Here is a 27,300-nt window from a genome sequence, read left to right as displayed (position 1 = left end):
TCAGGACAACCACATGTGAAAAACTTCTGACTCTATAATCTTAAAGTCTGATCACAGATTCTCAATTGGATGAAGATATGGGCTTTGTCTACAGTTTCAGAAGTGAAGGACAGCATCCAATCCAGGTGAAGGAGATAAACACTTTATTGTGCCATAAGTGCAACGTTTCGCCCCTTGGGGGCGCCCTCTGCTGGTTGTCCCTCGAGCGTGGGAACTTTCCTAGAAAGCTCCCAGGCTCGAGTTCATATGAGGACAACCAGCAGAGGGCGCCTCACCGCGAAAGAAGGTAAATATAGGTCATTGACCTACTTTACCTTCATTCCCCGGGGTTTTGCAGCCACGAGCACCGCTGCATTAGCAGAGCTCCTGGCTGTAAAATATTTTAACCCCTTCAGATGGATTTACATCGTGGGACGTTACAGATCTTCGGAAGGTATGTATATTGTTGGTTTATTATTTTTTCTTTGTTACAGAGCGAGGGTCTTCAGATGGATTGAGCGTAGAATAAAATATTACAACAGCCTTTGTGTTTATTTCATTAAAATACTTTTTAATAATGTGTTTGTTTGTTTTTTATCCCTTTACTACTATTGGATTAATAATGGATAGGTGTCATAATTGACGCCTCTCCATTATTAATTTGGTTTAATGTCACCTCACAATAGCAAGGTGGCATTAACCCTTCATTACCCCATATCCCACCGCTACACGGGAATGGGAAGAGAGTGGCCAAGTGCCAGAATAGGCGCATCTTCCAGATGTGCCTTTTCTGGGGTGGCTGGGGGGCAGATGTTTTTAGCCAGGGGGGGGCCAATAACCATGGACCCTCTCCAGGCTATTAATATCTGCCCTCAGTCACTGGCTTTACTACTCTGGCAGAGAAAATTGCACGGGAGCCCACGCCAATTTTTTCCGCCATTTAACCCTTTAATTTAATAGCTAGAACGGCCAAATTTTGCATATACACACTACTAACATTAGTAGTGTGGAATATGCAAAAAAATGGGGATATGAGATGGTTTACTATATGTAAACCATGTCTCATATCATGTTGGGTTTAGGAAGGAGATAGCAAAAGCCGGCAATTGAATTACCGGCTTTAAAGCTATCTAGCGCTGTATGAAATATTAATATATATACATATATGTGTCTACTGACACATGACATACACATATATATATATATATATATATATATAGACAGTATATATGTTTTTTCCAGGACGTCCTCCTGACAGCACCCTGGAGGACGTCCTCCTCCCCTTGCTGGGACAGGAAACATACGAGTTTAAAAGGTCAAGTCCCACCCACAGTCCTCAGTGTTTTTCCTGTCCCTCCAAGGAAGGGACGCACGAGTGAGAAGCTGCGCAGGACTTACCGGAGCTCAGGGGGATCGTGCGGCTTGCCAATACCCTTCCCCCTGTCAAGAGGCTCAGGGCAGAAACCCTCCGGTGGGGGGTCCCTCTGCTCCAAAGACCAGGAGTGGGACGAGGCTCCTGGTGGCAGCCGCTCCTCCCGGTGGGAGGCTCTCGGCTGCGGACGCTTTCCACGCGGTGTGCGGCCATCCTGGGCAGCGTGGTATCCAGAATGGTGTCTCCAGGCAGGAAGTCGTCAGAACGCGTCACTTCCGGTCCGTCGGCATTTCGTTACCGCTACTTCCGGTAACGCTGTATGTGCGGGGGAAAGCGTGCAGTGAATCGCACAGCGGCAGAAGCGCTCCTGATCTGGCGCTGAGAGCTGCGGGGACCTGCTACCCTTATGGAAGCAAGCACTCCAACCGAGGAGGGGGTAAGTGCGCATGGCGCAAGTTCCCCTATCTATATGCAGAAGCAGGCTCACCCCAGTGCTTATCCCTTATGTCATTTAAGGATAAGGGAAACCCCGCGGGTCCTCCTGTTCAGATTAAGAAATCCGGCAAGGCATCTGGGAAATCCTTTAGATGTCCCCTTTGTAATATGAAGCTCCCGGACTCCCATGGGAAATCCTTATGCGGGGACTGCACAGCTAAGGGTACCGTCACACTATACCATTTCGATCGCTACGACGGTACGATTCGTGACGTTCCAGCGATATCATTACGATATCGCTGTGTCTGACACGCAGCAGCGATCAGGGATCCTGCTGAGAATCGTACGTCGTAGCAGATCGTTTAGAACTTTCTTTCATCGCTGGATCTCCCGCTGTCATCGCTAGATCGGTGTGTGTGACACCGATCTAGCGATGCGATCCAGCGATGCGTTCGCTTGTAACCAGGGTAAACATCGGGTAACTAAGCGCAGGACCGCGCTTAGTAACCCGATGTTTACCCTGGTTACAAGCGTAAAACTAAAAAAACACAAACAGCACATACTTACATTCTGGTGTCCGTCAGGTCCCTTGCCGTCTGCTTCCCACACTGTGACTGCCGGCCGTAAAGTGAAAGCAGAGCACAGCGGCTGTGCTTTCACTTTATGGCCGGCAGTCAGTGAGTGCGGGAAGCAGACGGCAAGGGACCTGACGGACACCAGAATGTAAGTATGTGCTGTTTGTTTTTTTTTTGTTTTACGCTTGTAACCAGGGTAAACATCGGGTTACTAAGCACGGTCCTGCGCTTAGTTACCCGATGTTTACCCTGGTTACCCAGGTACCTCGGCATCGTTGGTCGCTGGAGAGCTGTCTGTGTGACAGCTCCCCAGCGACCACACTACGATTTACCTACGATCACGGCCAGGTCATATCGCTGTTCGTGATCGTAGGTAAATCGTATAGTGTGACGGTACCTTAAGGTCGTAAGGGACGAGCAACCCACACTGCTGGCTGAAATGAGATCCCTTATACGCGAAGAAGTACAAGCTTCTTTGTCCACCATGGTGCAGAAATCCAGTCCTATCCCCAGCCGTAAGCGGGCCAGACGGGAGCAGGATTTAAGAGAACAGGAGGTTACTTCTGAGGACAAGTCTAACTCAGAGGACTTTGTCTCAGAGGAAGAGGGAGAGCTTCCGTCAGGAAGCCAAGATTATCAAAGAAAATACCTCTTCCAGGCAGAAGACAAATGATCTGGTGCAGGCGGTGCGATGCACTATGCAAATAGAGGAGTCATCTAAACCACAAACCAGGCAGGACTTGATGTTTGGGGGTCTTATGTCACGTCAGCAGACAGTATTTCCGGTTAGCGAGCACATTAAGGCCATGATTTTGGAAGAATGGAAAGAGGCAGAACGCCGGCTGGTGTTATCCAAGGACTTTAAAGCTCGTCTACCTTATGAGCCTGAAGACATAAAATTATGGGATGAAGTTCCCAAAATAGACGTTCCTGTGGCATAGGTGGCTAAGAAAACGGCCATACCTTTTGAGGACTCATCAAACCTGCGCGATCCTATGGATAGGAAGGCTGACATATTGTTAAAAAGAGCCTGGGAATCTTCTGCGGCTCTAATAAAAACAAATATAGCTGCTACTTCGGTAGCTCGGTCTATGTACCTATGGATGGGTCAATTGGAGGAGCACCTATCCAATAAGACCCCGAGATCCGAAATCATAAATTCTCTTCCTATAATGAAATCTGCCACGGCTTATCTGTCTGATATGAGTGCTGAGTCAGTCATATTTTCGGCCAGATGCAGTTCCTTATCTAACGCGGCTAGGAGGGCGGTCTGGCTAAGGTCCTGGTCAGGGGATAATGCTTCTAAATCTAAATTATGTTCAATTCCCTTCTCAGGTGAAAGGGTTTTTGGACCCTCTCTGGATACTATTCTGGAGTCAGCCTCCGACAAAAAGAAGGGGTTTCAAGAGGAGAAATCTAAGAAGCCCCAGTCCTTTCGGAGAGGATTCCCCTTCAGAAGGCAGTCTGAGTTTATAGGAGGCAGATCCAATAGAGGATCTTATAGGGGCTCCCGTAGCCAGGGCTATAGAAACAGAGGTTTCTTCTTCAGCCCTTCCTCAAAATCTAAATCGCAATGACGCCAGTCTTATAGGGGGTCGGCTCCGCCAATTTTCGCACAATTGGGCCCGGATCACCCAAAATCAGTGGGTCCTTCGGACCATCTCAGAAGGCTACAATATCGAGCTCTACTCCCCCCCCCACCAGACAGATTCATCAGTCCTACGGTAGTATCGCGAGACTCTCCCATGTTGATAGACCTAATGGAGATGCTCTCCTCAGAGGTCATAATTCCGGTACCATCTCTGGAAATAGGCCTGGGGCATTACTCCTCCCTTTTTTCCATAATGAAACCGTCCGGCGAATCTCGCACTATAATAAATCTGAAACCTCTGAATGCCTGGGTCGGGTACAAGAGGTTTCGTATGGAATCCATCCGTTCGGCAATACTCCTAATAGATCAGAATGCTGTGATGTGCACTCTAGATCTAAAAAGTGCCTATTATCAGGTTCCCGTCCACCCTTCTTCTCAGAGGCTTCTGAGGTTTGCGGTAGTTCTGCCGTCCAGGACCTGTCACTTCCAGTTTCAGTGCCTTCCATTTGGTCTTGCCTCAGCACCTCGTATCTTCACAAAGCTGGTGTCGGAGATTGTCGTTTTCCTAAGAAATCAGGGGATCAGAATAATCCCTTATCTCGACGACTTTCTCCTGGTGGCAAGAACGCCAGAAATTCTATCAGACCACAGGAACCGAACTATTTCGGTGATGGAAGAACTTGGTTGGGTCATAAATTGGCGGAAATCCGATTTAACTCCAGAGTGCAGGAAGACTTTTCTGGGAGTATGTCTAGATTCAATGAACAGAATATCCCTCTTACCCGAGTGCAAGCTGATTGCAATACAGTCTCAGATTCGGCTCCTGCTGGAGCACAGGGTGACAACAAGGACGGCCATGCGAGTCCTCGGCCTAATGACGGCCTGTATTCCGTGCGTAAGATGGGCTCAGTTCCATTCAAGACCACTGCAGAAATTGATTCTTTCCAGATGGGACAGGAGTCTGTCTTTAGAACTATCACATCGTGTAAGAAGGTCTCTCCTCTGGTGGACAGAGCCAGAGAAGTTAAGAAAAGGAGTGTTATGGTCCGCAGATCCCTACGTAGTAGTTACTACAGACGCCAGCGCTTGGGGCTGGGGAGCTCACCTAGAAGACAGGATCCTTCAGGGGAGATGGCCGGAAGACGTCATCCACAGCTCCTCCAACTTCAAGGAACTATACGCGGTCTGGGAAGCCTTGAGAAGGAACCGACACATCCTGGAGAATCGTCATGTCAGGATAATGTCCGACAATGTGACAACAGTCTCTTTCCTGAAACATCAAGGAGGTGCGAAACACCATGCGCTTCAGGAACTGACAGAGAAGATATTTCGTTGGGCAGAAAGATCGGTCCTTTCTATCTCAGCAGTCCACCTGGAGGGCTCCCAGAATGTTATAGCGGACTATCTTAGCAGAAGAAAGGTGTCTGCAACAGAGTGGGAACTCAACCAGGACGTCTTCCAGGACTTATATCTTCGCTGGGGAACCCCCTGTATAGACCTATTCGCAAGCAGGAGAAATTCAAAGGTCTCAAAATTCTTCTCTCTGAACCCGCGGGATCTTCCGGAAGGGATAGACGCTCTGAGCCAGGACTGGACGGAACCTCTCTCGTATGCATTTCCCCCTCTGGCGTTAGTTCCGGCTGTTCTCAGAAAGATCAAGGAGGATCGAGCTCTCGTCATATTGATCGTTCCATACTGGCCAAGAAGGAGTTGGTTTTCCCTTCTACTAGAGCTAGCAATCGAGAATCCAGTAGAGCTCCCTCTCAGAACGGACGTAATCCACCAGGGTCCGGTATTCCACCCAAACCCAGAGAAGCTCCATCTCTCGGCATGGATCCTGAAGGGTCCATCTTGAAGGCAAAGGGTCTATCGAGCCAAGTAATATCTACTATGAAGTCTAGTAGGAAGCCTGTTACGTCAGCAATTTACTTGAAAATTTGGAGACGGTTCTGTCTGGAGGGTGGCAGGTCTGAGGTTACGGCAGGCACTCCCGACTTACCCAGAATTTTAGATTTCTTGCAGGCTGGGTTTGACAAAGGTCTTAAACCAAGCACATTAAAGGTGCAGATCTCGGCACTTAGTTCTTTCCTTGACTATCCCCTAGCGTCACACCCGTGGATAGTTAGATTCATCAGAGCCACCCAGAGGTTGCGCCCCACTATCAGACATATGTCACCTTCTTGGGACCTTAACCTCGTCCTCAGATTTCTCTGCAAAGACCTCTATGCGTCAGTGGATAATATGCCCATTTCCATTCTTACACGTAGAACGGCATTTCTTGTGGCAGTGACTACGGCTAAAAGGGTGGGGGAAATTCAGGCCCTGTGTACTAGGGACCCATACCTCCAAATTAGAGAGGATTGTATAATTCTTAAACTCGACCCCTCTTTTATTCCAAAAGTAGGAACAACTAAAAATAGAAATCAAGAGATCGTGTTACCATCTTTCTGCAATAACCCTGCTAATGCAAAAGAAAAGGCCCTTCATTCGCTGGATGTCAGGCAGGCAGTTCTAGACTACCTGGCAGCCACCAACGCTTGGCGCATTGACCCAAACCTATTCATTTTGTATGGGGGCAAGAATAGGGGTAAAAAGGCCTCTATTGCACGGTGGATCACGTCGGTAATCTCTGAGGCCTACCAATCTGAAGGGCTCTCTTCTCCGGAGGGTCTCCATGTACATTCAACTAGAGGGATAGCTACTTCTTGGGCAGAGCGGGCAGGCGCCTCTCTAGAACAGATTTGTAAGGCCGCAACATGGGCTAGTGCCAATACCTTTTGCAAACACTATAAACTTGATGTTTTGTCTGGTCATCATACTGCATTTGGGAGAAAGGTTCTCCAAGCGGTAATCCCACCCTGAGGAGGTGCTTTGGTACTCTCCAGGGTGCTGTCAGGAGGACGTCCTGGAAAATAGGTATTAAGCTTACCGTTAAAGATGTTTCCAGGAGTCCATCCTGACAGCACAGGTAGTTCCCTCCCTGTATTATTATATTATGCATGGTATTCTAGCATGTTTGTAACCTATTCCTAGCATATGATGTAATATGTTCCTGGTTATAATGTAATATGTTTGTTACCATTAAACAAAATTTTTTCTGCATTTCCTTGAGGCGGTTCTTGTTACAACACTGAGGACTGTGGGTGGGACTTGACCTTTTAAACTCGTGTGTTTCCTGTCCCAGCAAGGGGAGGAGGACGTCCTCCAGGGTGCTGTCAGGATGGACTCCTGGAAACATAATTAACGGTAAGCTTAATACCTATTTTTTTTTACACATGGATCCCTTGTATATCCGTATGTTGGTTTTGCAAGCCTGCGAGAAAAACACGCAGTACGGATGCCATACGGATTACATACGGAGGATGCCATGCGCTAAATACGCTGACACACCCTGCCTACGGAGGAGCTACGGACCACTATTTTGGGGACTTTTCTGCGTATTACGGCCGTAATATACGGACCGTATTGTCTTACGCCGAGTGTGACGCCGGCCTTAGTGTGTGTGTGTGAGTAAAGGCTTTTTTTTCTGCCCACTCTTCCATAAAGGCCACCTCTGTGGAGTTATTGTGATTTTATGGACAGATACTCCAGTCTCTGCTTGGGAACTCTGCAGCTCCTTCTGGGTTACCTTTTGGTTTCTGTGCTGGCTCTCAGATTAATTCCCTCCTTTTCCGAGTATAGAGTTTTGATGGGCGGTCCTCTCTTGGCAGGTTTGTTGTGGTACCATGTTCTTTCCATTTGATGATGATAATGGATTTGATGGTGCTCCGGGAATCATCAGAAATTGTGATTTTTTTTTTTTTTTTGATTTTTTTTTCCTTTTTCTTTTTCTTCTGTAACCCAACCCTGACTCGTACTTCTCAACAACTTTGTCCCTGACTTGTTTGGAGATCTCCTTGGTCTTCATGGTGTTGTTTGGTTAGTGGCGTCTCTTGGTTAATGGTGTTGCAGCCTCTGTGGCCTTGCAGAAAAGGTGTGTATATACTGATGGACCAGGTGACACTTATATTGCACACAGGTGGGCTTGCTGTCACTAAGCATGTGACTTATGAAGGTAATTGCTTGCCCCAGACATTTTAGGGACTTTATAGCAAAAGGGGTGAATATATATGCACATACCAGATTTTAGTTATTCGATCCCATAAATTTTAATTTCTGCCTATATTTTTCACTTTATATTTTTACTTCATTTCACCAACTTTAGACTATTCAGTGCTGATGTATCACAAACAAATTGGATTACAAACATATTTAAACACAGGTTGTAATGTAACAAAATAGCTGAAAAGCTTGGGGCTAACCACTGTATATGGAGGCTTAAGAGAACTGCTGGTCGAACCAGCCTTCAGCCCTTCTCCCACCCACGCCTAGCAATGCAAACATTTGCACTTTCACATATAAATTATTACTTTGATAGAATATATACATCTCACTACAACATAAGGATTGGGCATTCTGACATCCGTTGGGGACAGTTGCTGACAAGCTCCTTCATTTTTCCTTTTCTCTACTGGAAGCAAAGTTCTAACCCAACTTTAAAGGGGTTTTCTGGCGAAGATAAGGTATCACCTATCGATCGATGGGGGCCAACCACTGGAACTCGGCATTGCAATGTTCGGACTAGCTGGCGGCTCTCGTGACCCGAGCGTGACAGCTCCTGTCAGTAGGGCCGCCGGCCGGTTCCTCTGACTGCCAACTGCTGAAGGGGCCGGCTGGGTGTTGAGCTCTGGTGGGTAGTTAGCACAGAGTAGCACCCGTTTAGTGAAATATATGACAATACCGAGACTTTCCCTTCCTGACGATATGTTTGTCTCTTCTCTACCCCTCCCACGTCTCGGAGAGGTTTCGCCGGAGGGGTGGAGGGGTATTTTTCCGCTGTTGGTCAGGCTATGTGGTGAGCACAGAAACCTGCCCACGCTTTTTTTTTCCACTCATCGTCCTCGCCCCCCCCAACAAACACAGGAAGCTTCCTGTCACGTCTATCAGCGAGGCCTCGCTCTGCCTGGACATCGCACCCCCAGCTGCTATTTAAAGACTTTGCTTTTATTCAGCTTTCATATAGAGATCTGTCAGAACCGCAGAGGAAGAGAACAACTGTACATTGTACAAGCTGCGCTCTATTAACATACATGATGGGGAGTGTAGCTCTGTCCGAGATACGATCACACATGGTGGGCTTGGATAGACCGCATTAGCGGACAGTAAAACACATGATGGGCGTAAGGTGCGCTCGGACGAGGGAAGTCAGGCCTGTGACTACTAGCTATAGGGTACACCTCATTATTACACGCACCCCAGATGTAGACAGCAGAAAATTAATAGGAAAGATATATTTCCTACTAATTAAAACGTCCTTGATGGCGCAATGAAGACCTTCCATCAGTATTGGGACGCCCCAGCAGCATTGCCTTCAAGTCTAGGAAAGCTAATGTCAGCCATATTGATCATCTGCAGACACAGATATTACATAAACAGTATTAATGACCTGGTGAGATAGTAGTTATGGAGCCCTCGCCTCACAGTTGATTGCTTTCCTTTTTCCCTTCTATGTGACCCCTTCTCTGCTCATTCCTTCCCTCGTTCATGTGTGTATTCTGGGCAGAGGAAGCTCCGCTGGGACATGTGAGATCCGTGTGCAGGCTGTGTGTCTTCACTCCCATTAACTCCTCTCGTGTGCTCACTCTGCATTGTTCTGTGTGCAGGCCAGTGATCTGACCCCTGCCTAACCCACGAGCATGCCTGCCTTATGTGATCTGCTGTTCCACGTCTGTAAAGTGTAGGTTCACCTTTCTACATCGGCACAGTTGGGTGATTTTGTGAGCTCTTATTTCACAACCACTCCCTGCTGCTTCAGTGTCTGCACAGAGCATGACCTGCTGTGGTGTGGAAGAATTAAGACCCCCCCAATACGCATTAGACTAATATTGACAGGTTTGGCAGCCAGTCTGTGTATGGGGCACCTGACTCTCCCCAAATTTCGGAGTGACGATCCCATTCATTTGTAAGAAATAAGCCACTTTTCGAGTTGTCTGGCCGCAGTTCTGTCTTAGAATGCGTAGGAGTAGTGAGTACTGCTAGGTAAGGGACAGTCGGGTGAACGATTAATCGAACCGCCAATCTGCTGTTAGCCTAAAGCACACTTTAGATAGTTATGGTGGGTTTTTTTTCTTTTTAAAAGGTTTTAACAGAGTATCTGCTCAAAAAAACTTTATAATGTCTTTTAAATGATTAGGGAAAGTTTAAGCATTTTTTTTTCCAACTTCAGGTTATAAAAAATGACAATCACCCAACGAACAAGCAAAACGCAAGTTTGTCAAATAACCGGATCGTGTATATCAACATAAAAATCATCGTTACCGGCAGAGATTTCATCCCGTGTAAGCAGGGGATGGGCTGCCGATAACATGATTATGTATAGGGACAGAACAAGTGTATTAACAATCATCCTGTCCTATCCGTACTCATCGCTCTGCGTAAATAAACCAGTAAACGAGCGATGATCGACTTGTACATAGCGGCTTGGCGCTCGTTAATGGGCCAGAATGGGCGCGTCTAAATACAGCGTTTGTATTCACACCTGGCACTATCGGTTGTAGAAGCGATCCTACAGTGCCGAGACCCTATATGTTGCTGGCATTTATCGTAATGCAGTGTTAACTGATTTGTAACTAGCAGAGTTGTGAATTTTGCTCTGGATGGAAATGACGTATAAACATTCTACTATTCAAGTTCTGAGAAGTTGCTTATATATCCTGAGATAAAGCAAGTCTGTCAGCACAAAATGACAGTAGGACCATTAGAACCCTAAAATAAAAATCAGATCTTTAGTATCCAAATCTGTGTTTTCCAGAAAGTCTTTTTGAATTCTGCCAATGAGGAGCTCGGTGCACCATTGTCTTGGTCGAGCAGGTCAGTGGGCCTATCTGTTATCCATCTGTCTGCTGTGAGGCCAGAGCTGTCAATCTAAAGAAGGGGAGATGGCTGGGAGAACACATATATGGGAAGTGCACTGAACTACTTCTGGAAAACCCTTCCAATTTCTTTAAAACTCAGATTTGGTCTTCTTTTTTTTTTTTTTTAATTTGGCAACCTCCCTTTTACAAAGTGTTATGTTTGATTTGAGCAGTCATTTTGTGCTGAGAAAAATCCTACCCCACGTTTGACTAAGACACCGCTGCACGCCCAGTGGGATTGTTTCCGAGGCAACCATCTGACGCCTGCCAGGTATAATGCATGTGCTTTATTACCGTAATTTTTTTTTTTTTAAAAAGGAGTACTGTTGCCGTGACAACTATACCTCTCGGCGTGCAGCATTGTCTTTGTGCTGAATCTCAGAACAAGTGGAGAGTGAGTCACTACACAAACCCTTTAATTGTCAGTGAAATGCTCGCCTTGGGAAGGAGGATATGCCAACACTTCATGATCATCGCCAGTCCTACCTCTGAGACCCCCACTGATCCCGAGAATGAAGTCTCCTTTTATTCTCACAATTAGTGGTCGAACCCCTTAACGATCATCAAATGATAGCAATCAATTTATTATGCCTTGCTTATATAGAGGTATCTTATTCCGTTGCGCTTTACAGACATTATCACCATCACTGTCCCCAATGGGGCTCATAATCTAGATTCCCTATCAGTATGTCTTTGCAGTGTGGGAAGAAACCGGAGACCCCAGACGAGACCCATGCAAACACGGAGAGAACATACAAACTCCCTGCAGATGTTGTCCTTGGTGGGATTTGAGCCCAGGACTCCAGCGCTGCAAGGCTGCCGTGCTAACCACCAAGCTGCCCCGATGGGTTTAACCTATTAATGACCACAGCATTCCAGTGTATAGTCGGATATCTGTGCGAACCCCAGATAGCAGGATTATATTGAAATAATTCTCATGTGGAGTTCGGTGAGCTACATGTCCCCTCCCAAAATGTTTAGAAACCAAATAGGACAGCACCAGCCATAGGAACCAAGTTGTTAAATGTGGGTGGATGCAGGTACAACGAGGATGAGGATGATCCCCGGTCCTCAATGTTATCCAGCAATGGTGAAAACGGCAACAGCATCCAGGATAATGCGATTTCTTCTGTAGTGATTCATCACAAAATACAGTCTCCAGTAGGGATCACTTGTAATGACTCTTTCAGCACCACAGAAGCCATCATCCTCATGTTTAAAACGGCTCTATATGCAAATCAAAACAAATGATAATCTGAAACGTCTTTCTAAGCACAACTTCATCTCAATCCAGTCTAATCTCCAATGCCAAAGGGTCAGAGCTCTTTATAGAGATCACATAGACATGAATTCTTTTTAATGGAAAGAGAGCTGATTGCTGTGGGTCCAACGACTCTAAACCTGGTGATTAGCTGTTCTCTCAGGGAAAGCCATGTCTTACTATATTAATTCCCTAAGGCAGAAATGTAGAATTTCATGGTGGCCATCGTGTGCACAAACAGCCATGGTTGCCTGAGCAGGAGCCGTTCTCACAAAGCAGGGCCGGATCCTAATTGAGGCACCCACTGCTATGACATTCGTGACCTATTATTGGATATTGCCCCCACTGTATATAATGTCACCAAGACTGGTGCCCGTTTTTTTTCTACCATACGCAGAGGGCTGACTTTGCTGATGGCCAATATCAATATGCTGTTATCTAGAAATATCCAAGTCTCTGTGATGATGCCGAGATCCAAATGTGTCTTCCCTTGACTGGTTTTCATATATCCACACTAGATTGTGAAGTAATGTCCAAAGGTGACCCTACACTTCCACTACTTGCTATTTTGTTTGGAGCATTCACTCCATAGCTGCCATTAGATTTGGGTAGTGGTCTGCCATGCCACTTGGGTTCGGAATAACATCTGTCAAGGTCTACAGTTGGAGTGAAATCCAGTGCGCTGGTTGCTATGTTGCATCCTTGTAAACTTCCCAAATCATGTGGGGGTACAATCATAGTCCCTGTTCTACTAGAGAAATTAGGGCAGCCTGCCTGCTTTGCCATCTTCACTACAATCTATTCTTCCATGTTGCTGCTATGTAAAAGAGAGAACGTTACAACAATTCTGGTCAATGCAGATCTTCAGGTCCCAAGCAAAATTCCCACCTCTATATACAGTGGCATGTAAAAGTTCAGGCACCCCTGATCAAAATTACTGTTATTGTGAATAGTTAAGTCAGTTTTTAAGATGAAATGATCTCAAAAAGGCCTAAAGTTAAAGATGACCTATATTTCCTTTTGAATTTTAGGCCCAAAAATATATTTTTCATCATTTACAGATTAAAAATTATAAAAAAGAAAATGGGCCCATGCAAAAGTTTGGGCACCCTTCACAGTTAGTACCTAGTAGCACGCCCTTGTGCAGGTGTCGCAGCTTGTAAACGCTTTTTGTAGCCAACCAAGGGTTTTTCAATTCTTTGAGTTGAGGGATTTTCATCCATTTTTCCTTTGGAAAATTCTTCCTTTTCTGTGAGATTCCTGGGTCGTCTTAGATGCACTTCTATTTTGAGGTCTTGCCATAGATTTTCAAAGATGTTCAGATCAGGGCACTATGAGGGCCATTGTAAAACCTTCAGCTTGCACTTTTTGAGGTAGTCTCTTGTGGATTTCGACGTGTTTATGATTATCCATTTGTAGAAACCATCCTCTTTTCAACTTCAGCTTTTTTACAGATGGTGTTATGTGTGCATCGAGAATATGTTGAAATTTCATTGAATCCATTCTTCCCTCTACCCGTGAAATATTCTCTGTGCCATTCGCTGCAACACAACTCCAAAACATGATTGAGCCACCCCTATTCTTAATGGTTGGCGAGATGTTCTTTTCCTTAAATTCTGTGCCCTTTTTTTCTCCACACCTACCTTTTGACCATTGTGGCCAAAGAGTTTTATTTTAACCTCATCAGTCCACAGGATTTGTTTCCAAAATGTATCAGGCTTGTTTAGATGTGTTTTTTTTTTTTTTTTGCATACTTCTGACTCTGAATCTTATGGTGAGGACGCAGGAGAGGTTTTCTTCTGATGACTCTTCCATGAAGGCATATTTGTGCAGGTGTCTCTGAACAGTAGAACAATGTACCACAACTCCAGAGTCTGCTAAATCTTTGTGAAGGTCTTAGGCAGTCAAGCGGGGGGTTGTGATTTGACTTTCTAGCAATCTTACGAGCAGCTCTCACTGAAAATTTGCTTGGTCTTCCAGACCTTATCTTGACCTCCAATGTTCCAGTTAACTGCCATTTCTCAATTACATTTAAAACTGAGGAAAGGGTAGCCTGAAGGTGCTTTGCTATCTTCTTATAGCCTTCTCCTGCTTTGTGGCCTCTACCATTTTTGGAGTGCTAGGGCAGCTGCTTAGAAGCTGCTGTTTTTTTTGACACAAGGTTAGAGGAGGCTGGGTTTTTATAAAGCTGGGAAATGTGTATCACTCTAAATTTGCATATTCCTAACATGCTAATTAAGGCCTGAAAGTTTGGTTAAAGTTATCAGCACACACAAATCTCCAACTGTGCCCAAACTTTTTCATCTGCCCATTTTCCTTTTTGTAATTTTTAAAATACAAAAGATTAAAATATATATTTAATATTTTTTTGCCTAAAATGCAAAGGAAATGTGACATCTTTAAATTTAGGCCTTTTGGAGATCATTTCATCTTCAGCTTGCTTAACAGTAATTTTGACCAGGAGTGCCCAAACTTTTACATGCCACTGTATTATCAAGTTGACTTTCATAGAATTTGAGATGTTTAGGACACAATAATACAGACTATTAGGGAATCATTGGACTTATTGACTGTAGACCGGTCATCTGTGTAGGTAGAAGATATTTATCCCCTTCAGGGGCCTTGCATGCATTTTTGAACGTGTTGCCTACTACTTTCTAAGGGGTGGCTTGCTTGGCATTGGTGGATGGTAGGCTTGCCACTAACTCACATAGCATGTACAGGTAAACCATCATATCTCCCTTATCTTACTGGTTTCTCTTTTTCTGAAACTAGGGCAGCTTTGGCCTCTGCCCATCAGTCTCAGCCACTGCCAAGAACTCTCTGCGTCTTGAAGGAGACTCCTCAAGTAAGCGTTATGCACACAATTATAAGGTAGGTAAGTTGTCCATGTCTGCTGTGCAGACATGGACTCTCATGCAGAAAATGAATTGGAAAGCTTATGTGTCTCTCGCCAATGTTGTCCACCATTTAGGAATAAGGAGACGAGTCGGGACGAATTCATCTTCTATTCTCGTCGGCTCATGAGGCTTCTGATAGAACATGCCCTGTCCTTTCTTCCATTCAGGGTGAGTGAACATTGGGAATAGATAATATTTGCAGTAGTAATAAAAGAAAAAAATCATCTCACTCACAGAACAAGGAACTCTAATGTGCAGAGAAAGCCTTGTAGTATGACATCTTAAGATGTTATCTTAAGGCCCCTTTTCTGGGTTTCTACATTTTTCCTATTGGTAAAATATAATTACGGATAATGTGGTGCTCAGAAATTGGTGAAATACTTTGGCTGGACTGATCCTTTAAGGTTCTGCATCTAACACATGAGTGTAGTGATGGAGATGGGGCCGTATGGACCACTTGGTGGTCACCAACAATAGGTGAAATACCTTAGCTAAAAGGGGTTTTCTGGTTCTTACAGAAACTGTACCAGTATTACATAATTACAAGATACAGCTATTTATTTTTTTTTCTTCTTGCCCTTTGCATAGAGCTGCATTGTGCAAACACCACAAGGACATGACTACCATGGACGGACATATGACGGCAAACGGGTCAGTAATGAGGAGGCGAGTATGTGGTGGATGGTTCCGATCCTTACAAGCAGCATCCGTAGAATGCATTGGATTACTTGGACCTGCCATTGTATTGTGTGGCTGTCACAACAGTAATGTTAAAGGGAACCTGTCACCCCGTTTTTTGAGATTGAGCTATAAATACTGTTAAATAGGGCCTGCGCTGTGTGTTCCTATAGTGTATGTAGTGTACCCCGATTCCCCATGTATGCTGAGAAATAACTTACCAAAGTCGCCGTTTTCGCCTGTCAATCAGGCTGGTCAGGTCGGGAGGGCGTGGTGACATCGCTGGTTCTTCCTCAGCTTTACGTTGGTGGCGTAGTGGTGAACAAGCAGCGCGCGATCTGCGCTGTCATCCCTTTCGTCGGTGGGGGCGGCCATCTTCCTGGGGCCGCGCGTGCGCAGATCGAGTGCTCTGCTGCACGGGGCTTCAGGAAAATGGCCGCGGGATGCCGCGCGTGCGCATTAGAGATCGCGGCGGCCATTTTCCCAAAGCCGAGATGCAAACTCGGCTTTGGGAAAATGGCCGCCACGATCTCTAATGCGCACGCGCGGCATCCCGCGGCCATTTTCCTGAAGCCCCGTGCAGCAGAGCACTCGATCTGCGCACGCGCGGCCCCAGGAAGATGGCCGCCCCCACCGACGAAAGGGATGACAGCGCAGATCGCGCGCTGCTTGTTCACCACTACGCCACCAACGTAAAGCTGAGGAAGAACCAGCGATGTCACCACGCCCTCCCGACCTGACCAGCCTGATTGACAGGCGAAAACGGCGACTTTGGTAAGTTATTTCTCAGCATACATGGGGAATCGGGGTACACTACATACACTATAGGAACACACAGCGCAGGCCCTATTTAACAGTATTTATAGCTCAATCTCAAAAAACGGGGTGACAGGTTCCCTTTAAAGCCCCCTTCCACAATACACAAGGTCGAACTTGTCGCTATTGATGAGTTTGGTCGACAGTCTAATATGGTTGGAGGCCCCAGACATGAGATAAGAATCAGACATGTACAATTTCGAAGTGTTGGTCCTTTTGGTCTATAGAGATAAGTGACCAACAGAGATGTCTGCAGCGGCTGTCTCCGAGAGAACACCGGAACGCTTGGCCGAACAAGACCTCCTGTGTATGGGAGAGTCATACGAGATGTATCTAGCTGAGTATAACCGAACTATCAATTATCTGAGGGCTCCATACGGTAGATGGCCATCAACTGAATGATTCTTGGACTGATTGTTCAGCAGGCAGCCATCTTGTTCTCTCTCCCATACACAGGTGTAATCGTTCGGCCTGTGAGACCGCTGCTGTCAGACATCTCTGCCAGTGGCTTATCTCTGGAAGAACAAAGCAATCTGAAATTGGACATGCCCGATCAACATCTTCCCCGAGAATCAGTTGGCTGGCGCCCCCATACACACTAGTGTTGGGTGTGGCTGATGTTAGTTTAAAGTGTATGTGGGGCTTAGGATGTATGGGGGCTTTAGAATAATGCACCTTTTTATATCGCCATTCTGCCCCTGCTCTGTGGCACTTGTGGCTGTCATTCATTCTGTAGATGTCATCCTGTGCCGTTGTCCACCATCCAGCTTGCCAGGTCCACGTTACCTGTACCTATGATATCTCATTTCTTATCCAGATAACAGGAGTTTCAATACTGAGAGCTGGAGAGACAATGGAGCCAGCACTGAGAGCCGTGTGTAAGGACGTGAGGATTGGAACCATTCTTATCCAGACCAACCCCAGCACGGGAGAGCCAGAGGTGAGAGTCAATGGGACTAATGGGGGAGAGGTTCATAATGAGAATAAATCAGATTCACAGCATGGAGTATTATTTACAGCTCACGTAAACACCCGCCTATTGGTGATCAAGAGATTCTGTGACTTACTAGAAACGGGTCCTTGCTGTATTCTACTTTGCTGTAAATACTGCTGAGATAACAAGAAAAATGGGGAACTTGCTATATGAGAGCAAAACTAATTAATTAAATGAGTTTTCCTGGGACACCATATTGATGGACTGTCAGCATAGACAATTAATATCCGATTGGTGCGAGTACGACTCTTCACAACCACACTGATCAGCTGTTTAGAGTCAGCAGCTCCCTGCCAAGCACTTCTGCCGCCTGAGTAAATAGGATATTATTGGTTCGGTTATTGTGGTTAGGTGATTTGTGCCATATATTCACCTCATGTGATATTTATTTGCATACTATACATCATGTCTATAAGGGTTTGGTGATTTGTATAAACTCACCTTATGTGACATATATTGTACATCTACACATTGTATTAATCTGCGGTATGCATTTGCTTTTTGACTACATATTATCATTGAACACTGTTCTTTATTGCTATTGTGTTGCATATCCAGCACCAAGCACTTAAGAGTTTTCCTCATTTCTTTGCTATTTATTAACCATGTGATTGTTTGATAGGCCAGTTTTAAAACTCAACAGCCCAGCCATTTGGCTTTAAGTATTTTGTCTTACTTTTGGTTTCATGTACAATGAACATTCATTATTTTAAGTGATCCCTTTGTGCATACTTTTTTTTTTCATTTAGTTTCTGTGATCTGCTGCAGATTGATCCCTTTCTTTAGGGTGGTGCCCTCTAGTATCCATTTGTTGGCTAAATTCAGTTGTGTAATAAACAGAAATTACACAGGAGAAAATAAAAGTATTGAACACGCTTACTGAAATTTATGTAATACTTCATGCAAAAGCCTTTGTTGGTGCTGACTGCTTCAAGTCTCCTCCTGTATTGAGAAACTAGTCGCATGCATTGCTCAAGTGTGATTTTGGCCCCTTCTTCCACAAAACATTCTTCAAATCCTGAAAGTTCCGTAGGCTCCTTCTATGAACTCTGAGCTTTAGTTCCTTCCATAAATTTCCTATTGAATGCAGGTCAGGTGATTGGCTGGACCATTCTAGCAGCTTTATTTTCTTTCACTGAAACCAATTGAAAGTTTCCTTGTCTGTGTGTTGGGGATCATTGTCTTGCTGAAATGTCCACCCTCGTTTCATCTTCATCATCCAGGAAGATGGCAGATTATTATCAAGAATGTCTCAGTACATTTGAAAAATATTTAGAATTGAGAGTCCTCAGTGGTTGATACCTTTTAATGGCTAACTGAAAGGATGGTAACAAATTGCAAGCTTTCGAGACTACCAAGATATATTTCTTTCCTGTATTGATACATTTGTCCTTTCATCCAGTGCCATATGCTGAGAAACAGCCCCACACCACGATGTTCACAGCTCCAAACCTCACTGTTAGTATGGTGTGTTTGGGGTCATATGTAGTGCCTTTTGGCCTCCAAACATGGTGTGTATTATGGCATCCAAGGAGTTAAATTTTGGTCTCACCTGACCAGACTATATTCTCCAAGTATTTCACAGGCTTGTCAAAATGTTGTTAAACAAACTGTACATGCGCTTGAACATGCTTTTTGTTCAGCAATTGTGTCTTGCGTGGTGAGTGTGGATATAGGCCATGGAGGTTGAGTGCATTACTTTTATAGTTTTCTTTGAAACAATTGTACCTGCTGACTCAAGTTTTTTCTGTAGCTCTCCACAGGTGGTTATTGGCTCTTGAACAGAACAACCCTAATGATTATTTTCACTGTTGTCTGAAATCTTGCAGGGAGCACCTGTTCATGGCCAGTTTATGGTCAAATTATGATCTTTACACTTACGGATAATGGCCCCTGCAGTGCTAACTGAAACCTCCTTCTTTAGGAATTCTTCTGTAACCAATGCCATTGTGTCATTTGTCATTATTACACATAAGTTTACTTAATTTATGCACATCTATGGTTTGAATTCTTTGCTTGTTAGGATTGGAGGGGTTGTTGCTGACATTTGGTAAGAATTTCATGTCAATAGCACCTTCTAGAAATATATATACTTAGAAATTTGGTGACATGTTCAATATATTTCACTCCTGTAACTACTGTAATACTGCTATGTACAAGAGAGAGAGTGAGTAGGCAAATTGTCATGGTAAGGACAGAATTGAATTGTTGGTTTTATCTATCTTGCCCCCCCCCCCCTTTTTTTCCCCTCTCAGCTTCATTATCTCAGACTCCCGAAGGACATTAGTGAGGACCATGTTATTCTGATGGATTGTACAGTGTCTACTGGAGCGGCAGCCATGATGGCTGTTAGGGTACTGCTGGTGAGTAACTGAGGAAGGGTAGATGTTTCCTCTTATCTTCCATTGATTTGCTGTCTAATTCCTTTGATCTTTTCTCTCCTGACTAGGACCATGAAGTCCCAGAGGACAAGATCTTCCTGCTTTCCCTCCTTATGGCAGAGCTGGGAGTACACTCTGTGGCTTATGCTTTTCCCCATGTACGCATCCTAACCACAGCGGTAGACAAGAAAGTTAACGACATGTTCCGGATCATCCCTGGCATTGGTATGTCCTGCTGGATATTTCTGTGATTTTTTTTTTTTTTTTGGTACTGGTGTTGGAAACTCTAGGATGACATTAGGAGGACCGTAAAGGGAAAAAATGCCATCCGCTAAATCCAAGGCCTCCTTCACATGTCCTGATATTTCTGATACTGGAAAAAACAGTACCGGAGATATGTGTCCGTGTGTTTCATAGGCGTGGCAACTGTGTGCTGCATCAGTATAGCACAAACCGGCGCTTGAGAAAAGCTGGCACAGTTCGCGCTGTTCTCAGGCGCCGGGTGCTGAGAACCGGTCACGTCTTTGTCACCCACTTGCCCTGTCCCTGTGATCAGTGCGAGCACACATTGTACTCACCTTAACACCTAATCCCCTGAAGCCATTGTCCCCTGTAAATAAATAAAAAACAATATCCCTCACCTGTCCAAAGTTGAAAGGATCCAGAGTGTCCCACACCGTAATCCATCTGTGTGACATTTGCTAGTCTACGTGAGCTCTGGCCTGAGGCGACCGCTCATGCTGAGGAGCAGATGAGAATGACACGCTGCAGCGAGAGCGGGCCCATGAACTGCGCTGACCTCAGTGAGATCATCGCAGTTCACTGGTGAATAACATGAGTCATTGTGGATACTACATATGTGTGTTTTTTTTCTTCCCCAAATCAAACCATATCTTATTGGGAAAACCGGATTTTTTTTTTTTTTCACCAAGAATGATGAAACACATTTTAAGAATATGTATTATCCCTGCAAGGGGACTTGAGCATGCGATCCATGTAGTACAATGTATTATATTTGCCTGTCAGTGTGAAGGTGCATTTACACTGAAACATTAGCATGAGTTTTTCGGTGAAAACAGGCTGTCGACCATTGAATGAACAAGCAAAACGCGCGCAGCGCCAAAAAAAAATCCTTGTTTTCAGCTGTGCATCATCCTGTGTAAAGCAGGACTAGCGCTGCTGAGAGCAATGGCTGCCTATGCGTAGTGAGCGATCTATTACATCATTTACCGTGAATCTGCTTGTATAAACAGGCTCCTAAACGACCGTCGATCAGTGAATGTTAACTGTTCGGGGTGTTGGTGCCACCTGTCGTTCCATGTAAACGGACCCTTAGACAAACAAGTAGCCTTTTACATCCGACCTTCTTCAGTATATAATGAGCTTTGGTCTATGGCAGGACAGAGCTTGCTTCGGTCAACAGATGCATCAGCACAATTGGACATCTAAAATTAAAAAAAAAAAAATAGAAAACCCACTTATGTGACCACTACAGCTGATCAACAACTGCTGATCGGCTGCAGTCTTCACAATTTTGTCAGAACAGACGTCTTGTCTGACGGAATACTGAAAGCCTGCAGCCAATCGGTGATCCAATTGGCTATAGCCGTTATGTGAACCAAAATGTCACAAGACATCCTGGAGGTGCTGCACCATCATCTGAGAAATGGCACAAGTCCAGGAGATGTGTGTTTTTATTTTACAATGACCTTTGAAGAAAATGTCCATGCCTGATGGCAGGGGTAATAGTTTGATCAGTTCAATTAGGACACATTAAATCCATGACTATGTAATTATTTGCAAAAATAGTTAATTTGCTTCATAGCTGTATGCCACATGCACTGCTCCGTCTGTATTACTAGTAACAAACCCTCCCATTTTGGGGGATCATAGAAAATGGGTAATGAATTTTTGTTGGTTAGTTTATGTTGACATGTTTCTGTAAAGTCTACTTTTCTCAACCTGGGACCCAAATAAGTTATGTTTTTTTCGCTTTCTTTCTGTGCAGGTAATTTTGGGGATCGATATTTTGGGACAGATGCCCCAGCAGACTGGAGTGATGAAGATGATCCTGCCTGATGGGCTCTTACCCCCCGCCTATTCCCATCATTGTTCCTTATCGTGTCGCCGTGGACTAAATCCCATTTTTTTTTTTAAGTAATAAAAGAAAATATTACAAAAGTCTCTTATTTGTCTGATTATTGCAGGCACATCCATCAGTGTGTGCTGTGTGAGAGGCTTGCATTGGGGAGTGTATCCAGTGTATGATAGTGGAGCTGACAGTGGGACAATGTCATGTGTCCAGGGTATATGATGGTGGAACCGACAGTGCGGTGTAGATGACAGTGGAGCAGGCGATGTGATGTGTGCAGTGTATATGATAGTGGAGTAGGCAGCGTGACATCTGTGAATTAATGTGGAGACAGGGGAATTGGCAGCATGATAAAAACCTGAAACATCTTTTTTTATGTATGTTCATTTTTAAGAAAAGTAAGTGAACCTTTTCCATTTCCTTTTTAACTTGGGGTGCTTCATTGGGGGATACAAATGAGCCATGGGTGTTGGCTGCTACCACCAGGAAGTTGAAAGTAAGATAACACAAAGTCTGCTTTGCTCCTGTCAGACCCTCAGAACATGGCAAGGAGTGAAGATGGGATGCAGCCAGCGTTCCAGCCTTTGGGACAGTCCACTATAGCCTCCCTGCCTTGCTCCTTTTTGCGATCCTGCTTTTATTTTCAGTCTGGAAGTCTGCACCGCACCTCTGTCTTTCTGCAACAAGCGTGGTGCTGGCCTTCAGCAAATTTAGTTCTTCACTTCTGTTGTGGCCTACTCTGCTTCTCACTGGCTTCAGCCCTCTGGGCCTACGAGTGTCACTACAGGCTTTCAATATGCTCTTTCTGTCTCTGCCTATTTTTCTTCTGTTGGATCCTCTACAGGCCTGCTTTCTCCAACTTCTCATAGGCTCCACAACGGATTACAGCTCATGATTACTGCTCAGCTAGCTACGTGTTCCCAGCTTGGCACAGAGAGTCCCCCTGCAGCATACAGCAGCCTGATCATCTGCGCACTCTGTGTCTGATGGAACCCTCACCATCTGCTGTGCTATGCTCAACCCTGGGACTGATACTACTATTGTTTTCTGTACAGGTCTACTCTTGCTAGAACCGATTCTTAATTTTTCTCTTTTGTTCTCTTTTTCTCCTATAATGTCCGAATCTAGGGAAGAGTGCCAGCCAGGCCACCCTGCCCTAGTCACCTATTGTCCTTGCAAATGCAAATTACCCTGGGACCAGTCTGTTGCCAACACTCTGGCTGCAGACTGCTTAAGAGACCCCCTACTAATGAAGTTGGTGTGCCCCATCCTGAATAGGTAATTTCCTTGCTTCAGGCAGAGGTAACCATAGTTTCCCAGTTTATGGTTACCATTCCGGAGCACTTTTCTCTTTCCATGACCACTTCTTTGAGTGAGTCAGACCTACCAGTAGTGATCCCTCACCCCAGCATTTCATAAAAGCAAACCAGGCAACCATGCCTGCAAGTTTAACTCAATGTCTGCATCACCAGGAGCCCGTTTCTCATCTTTTTCCCCATCTACCTGAGAGAAGAGGGTCCTAACTAGGGGATGAGAACACCTAGATGGCTAAGCATCTAGACATTACTTGTTCTCACCAATCTTCTACACCAGTTTTGGGCTTGAAAATTTTCCTCAAACCAGCAAGAGAATAGTCCCTGGAGAAGAAAGGTGTCTTTCAAACCAACAACGTTCTGGTACCTCTGCAAATCTAACTGGTATGTCCGATCTACAGGGTGGGCCATTTATATGGATACACCTGGGTGGGCCATGTATATGGATACACCTAAATAACATGGGAATGGTTGGTGATATCATCGTCCTGTTTGTGACATTAGTATATGGGAGGGAGAAAACTTTAAGATGGGTGGTGGCCATTTTGAAGTCGGCCGTTTTGGATGCAACTTTATAAATGGCCCACCCAGGTGTATCCATATAAATGGCCCACCCTGTAGAAATAATATGCCATCTTCTGCATGATGCAGCACTCCTAACTGGGAACTCTTTGGGTGCACAGCGTTTTCTATTCGTGCAGGACATGTGTCTCTTCAGTCAATGATGTCTAGGTCAGAGAGGTAGTCTCTTCAGCACACAAAATATTTTCCGCTGCTCATTATGATAGTTTGTTTTTTTACATAATGCCTTTCGCCCTCTTTGGCTAATGACTTATATCAACATCTCCTGTATTTTTTCACTTAGGAACCTCCCTCTAAAAACATTTTTTTTATTGAAATCTATTCGTCGTTCCCATCCTTAATAGACAGCGAGGATGCCTATTTCCACATCACCATTTTTTCGATGCCTATTTCCACATCACCATTTTTTCGCCTCGCCATAGGTTCCTTTACTTTGCTATTCATAGCTCTCACTTTGTCATTCTTCCCTTTTGTGATAGTCACGGCTTGCCTGGTATTCACAAAGATGATGGCCCTTAGCTGTGCTCGGATGGCCTGATCGTCCCCTATTTGGATGATATCCTCATCAGTGCTCCTTCTCGGTCTGAGATTTGGGAATCTCTTCATATAACAATGGACATGTTCACACTTTTGATGGATCTTTTAACAGAAGAAAGGCCTCGCTGACCTGTTTCAATGCCTCCTCTTCATAAAGATGTTATTAAACTTGGCCAGAGTTTTCTTCCTGTAGGATTAGAAGACTACCTTCAGACAGGTTTGCAGGCTCAGAAGCACTCATATCGGGTTTGTCTCTGCTTTTGCATGAGGATCCTAGGCAAGATGGTATCATCCATAGAACCTATTCCCATTGTCCAGTTCCACACCTGACCCCTCATCTCCCTCTCTGGATCGCCTTGTCCTCCTAGATTGATTAGTTCAACAGTTCCTTCTCTGGTGGTTCTGCTCCTTTCCATCCATTTACTTGTAAGTAGTTACCATGGACATCATGGTTTGGAAGCGTTTGTTTTCATCAGTTCCCTGTGCATGGAACACTAGAAGTTCACCTTACTCATCAACCTAACATACTCAGGACTATTTGGCTGTCTCTATTGTCAGGGCAAGCTGTTGGATCTTCCAATACATATTCAGATTACTACACCACCGCCATGGCATATATCAGTCATTAGCGCAGAACACGCAGCCAGCAAATCATGGTGGAAGTCTCCTAGATCCTATCCTGGTCTAAGTCCTGGTGATTTCAGTAATCCATAAAACCAACTGGACGGTCACGTCACTAGATGGGGTGCAGCCTTCCTCAATACAAGTGCATGGAGTGAGGTCACGCCAACTAGACAGGACCTGGCCTGGAGTACGTATAACTCATACATGTCTCCTCTCAGAAACCGGTGAATCCCCACAGTGCACAGTGTATGCACTGAGGAAATTCATAAGTCTGCAGTCATACAGAGTGACTGCAGACTTATCGATTTGGACCGGACAACCCCTTTAACTTGTAGTGGTCTTCCATGAACCGCATTCATAGGTATTTGCAGTTCGTGGATTTTTCAATAGGTCTTTGATCCTTGGTTTCATTCTCACCTCTTTCGTTCTTACCCATTTTGGTCATGAAGATAATTTGTCTAACTAGACTGACGTATACCCTGGTCTTCAGCAATGGTTTTGTAGCCTTTTACTCCTCATGCATCCCTATATGGCCACATTTGGTCAGTATTTCCCATCAGTATTTATTCCCCTCCTAGTATTGGCTTACAATCAGAGGAAAAGTATAATTCAAACACGTCACCACTTCTGTATTTATCACCCACTCCTGGTTTTGGCTTAAAGGTACTGAGGTAAAATACTGACCGTGTGCATTTGGCCATACACGTCTTCTGATGTTCTTCTCAAGAACGGCTGGTTAGTCAGTATCCAGGCTTTGCCTACACGTATTTAAAGCTCCCACTTCTAATCTCAACTTCTTAAATAAAAAAAATATATATGTAAATTAGCTCTCGGAGAAGTCATAACCACAGAAGTTCACTTCCTTTTGTCCGGTGGATGTTTTTCTTAATGTGCTAAAAAAAAAACCTTAAAGTGGTAAAATTCTGTTATTAGTTTACATTGACTATAATTGTAACTTCGATGACAAAGCTGCCACATCTTATTGCCATAGAGTAAATGCAGAAACCCAAGTAATTTCAAAGGGGTCAACTATTTTTTTTTTTTTTTTGCAACTTGAAGATTGGCATCTTGTCTAGGAAATGTCAGCCCGCAGCTCTATCATTACAGCTATTTATGTATTTAGGTTGTGTCTGTGACCACACGGCGAGAGAGAATTAGAAAAAGAGACACGTCAGGTACATGAAGCCGATGTATTACTGGCCAGACACACTGTGGATGAAGCTCAGGCCGACAGGTAATGATTAGGTAGAATTTATTTTGCCATCGTGTCCATTTGATAAATTGAGAAGTGAGGGGACATTTTTTACATAACTTCGAAAAGTTGCTTTGTTCACAATTTTCGAAGGGCAACAACTCTGACCAGGAGTCATCTATTAAGCCCCTCTAGCAGTGTCAGTGCAGGTCCAAGCTAACCTAACTTCTCCCCTCCAAGTTCTGTTTTCAGTTTTATTAATGAAGAGAGGGTGTGTGTGTGTGTATAATGCAGCAAATTTACGTGCAATCCTATGTAAAACCACATATAATGCTTAACTCATTAGAATCAAATCATTGATATGGGGGGGGTGCAGTCTGCACCTTGAGAAATATAACCGGTAGGGCTTCTGCTGCTGGGTCTGTCCAGTTTAGATGACAGGAAACCCCCCTGACCACACACAGGAAACTCAGACTAGAAGGTCTGATAGTAGCCAATTATGTTGCACCCAGTGTCGGGGTGGGGGTTTTGGGTGCATTCTATAAATTGGGAGCTGTGATATTATATAGTGAAGATGGGACTTTAGAGTACCTGCCAGGTGAGTGATCGCTTCAGCAAACACTGTAGATGGATTTATAAAAATAATGAAATGAACACAGTGGGGCTTTATTGATAAAATCTAGTGATGAGTGAACGTGTTTGGTTAAGGTGTTATGGGAGCATGCTCGGGTGGTATCAGAGTATCTTGGGCGTGCTCGTTTATTATGTTCAAGTCCCTGCTGCTGCCTGTTTTCTAGCTCTTACACAGCCGCAACACATGAAGGGGATTCCTTAACAAGCAGACAATCCCCTCATGTGTTGCGGCTGTCTAAGAGCCACAAAACATGCAGCCGCAGGGACTCGAACATAATATACGAGCATGCCCAAAACACTCTTGGTACCACCTTCTCCGAGCACACTCGCTCATCACTAATATAACTTCCTTTAATCAAAGCTTTCCTGTCTGAATGCAAATAATAGAAGTC

At 44.7% G+C, this 27,300-nt stretch overlaps 1 protein-coding gene across 6 annotated transcripts in view; it reads left to right on the top strand.

Moving 5' to 3' along the window:
- The window catches only part of UCKL1 (uridine-cytidine kinase 1 like 1), a 48,496-nt gene extending 26,377 nt beyond the window's left edge, over window positions 1–22,119 (top strand). Inside the window, exons 8-15 of one of the 6 annotated variants that reach the window (XM_069751087.1) lie at window positions 10,803–10,861; window positions 14,942–15,040; window positions 15,141–15,234; window positions 15,655–15,717; window positions 17,378–17,500; window positions 19,810–19,917; window positions 20,004–20,160; window positions 21,944–22,119. In XM_069751087.1, the coding sequence (XP_069607188.1) occupies window positions 10,803–10,861; window positions 14,942–15,040; window positions 15,141–15,234; window positions 15,655–15,717; window positions 17,378–17,500; window positions 19,810–19,917; window positions 20,004–20,160; window positions 21,944–22,014 (774 nt within the window). In that variant the 3' untranslated portion in view covers window positions 22,015–22,119. Of the gene's footprint in view, window positions 1–9,554; window positions 9,575–10,802; window positions 10,862–14,941; window positions 15,041–15,140; window positions 15,235–15,654; window positions 15,733–17,377; window positions 17,501–19,809; window positions 19,918–20,003; window positions 20,161–21,943 lie in introns of all 6 variants that reach the window. The other 5 variants (XM_069751086.1, XM_069751090.1, XM_069751088.1 and 2 more) reach the window with 5 other exon arrangements.
- Window positions 22,120–27,300: the final 5,181 nt, after the last annotated feature.

This window comes from Ranitomeya imitator, chromosome 2 (genome assembly GCF_032444005.1).
Source record: "Ranitomeya imitator isolate aRanImi1 chromosome 2, aRanImi1.pri, whole genome shotgun sequence".
Lineage (NCBI taxonomy): Eukaryota > Metazoa > Chordata > Amphibia > Anura > Dendrobatidae > Ranitomeya > Ranitomeya imitator.
This window is presented reverse-complemented; position numbering and strand designations above follow the sequence as displayed.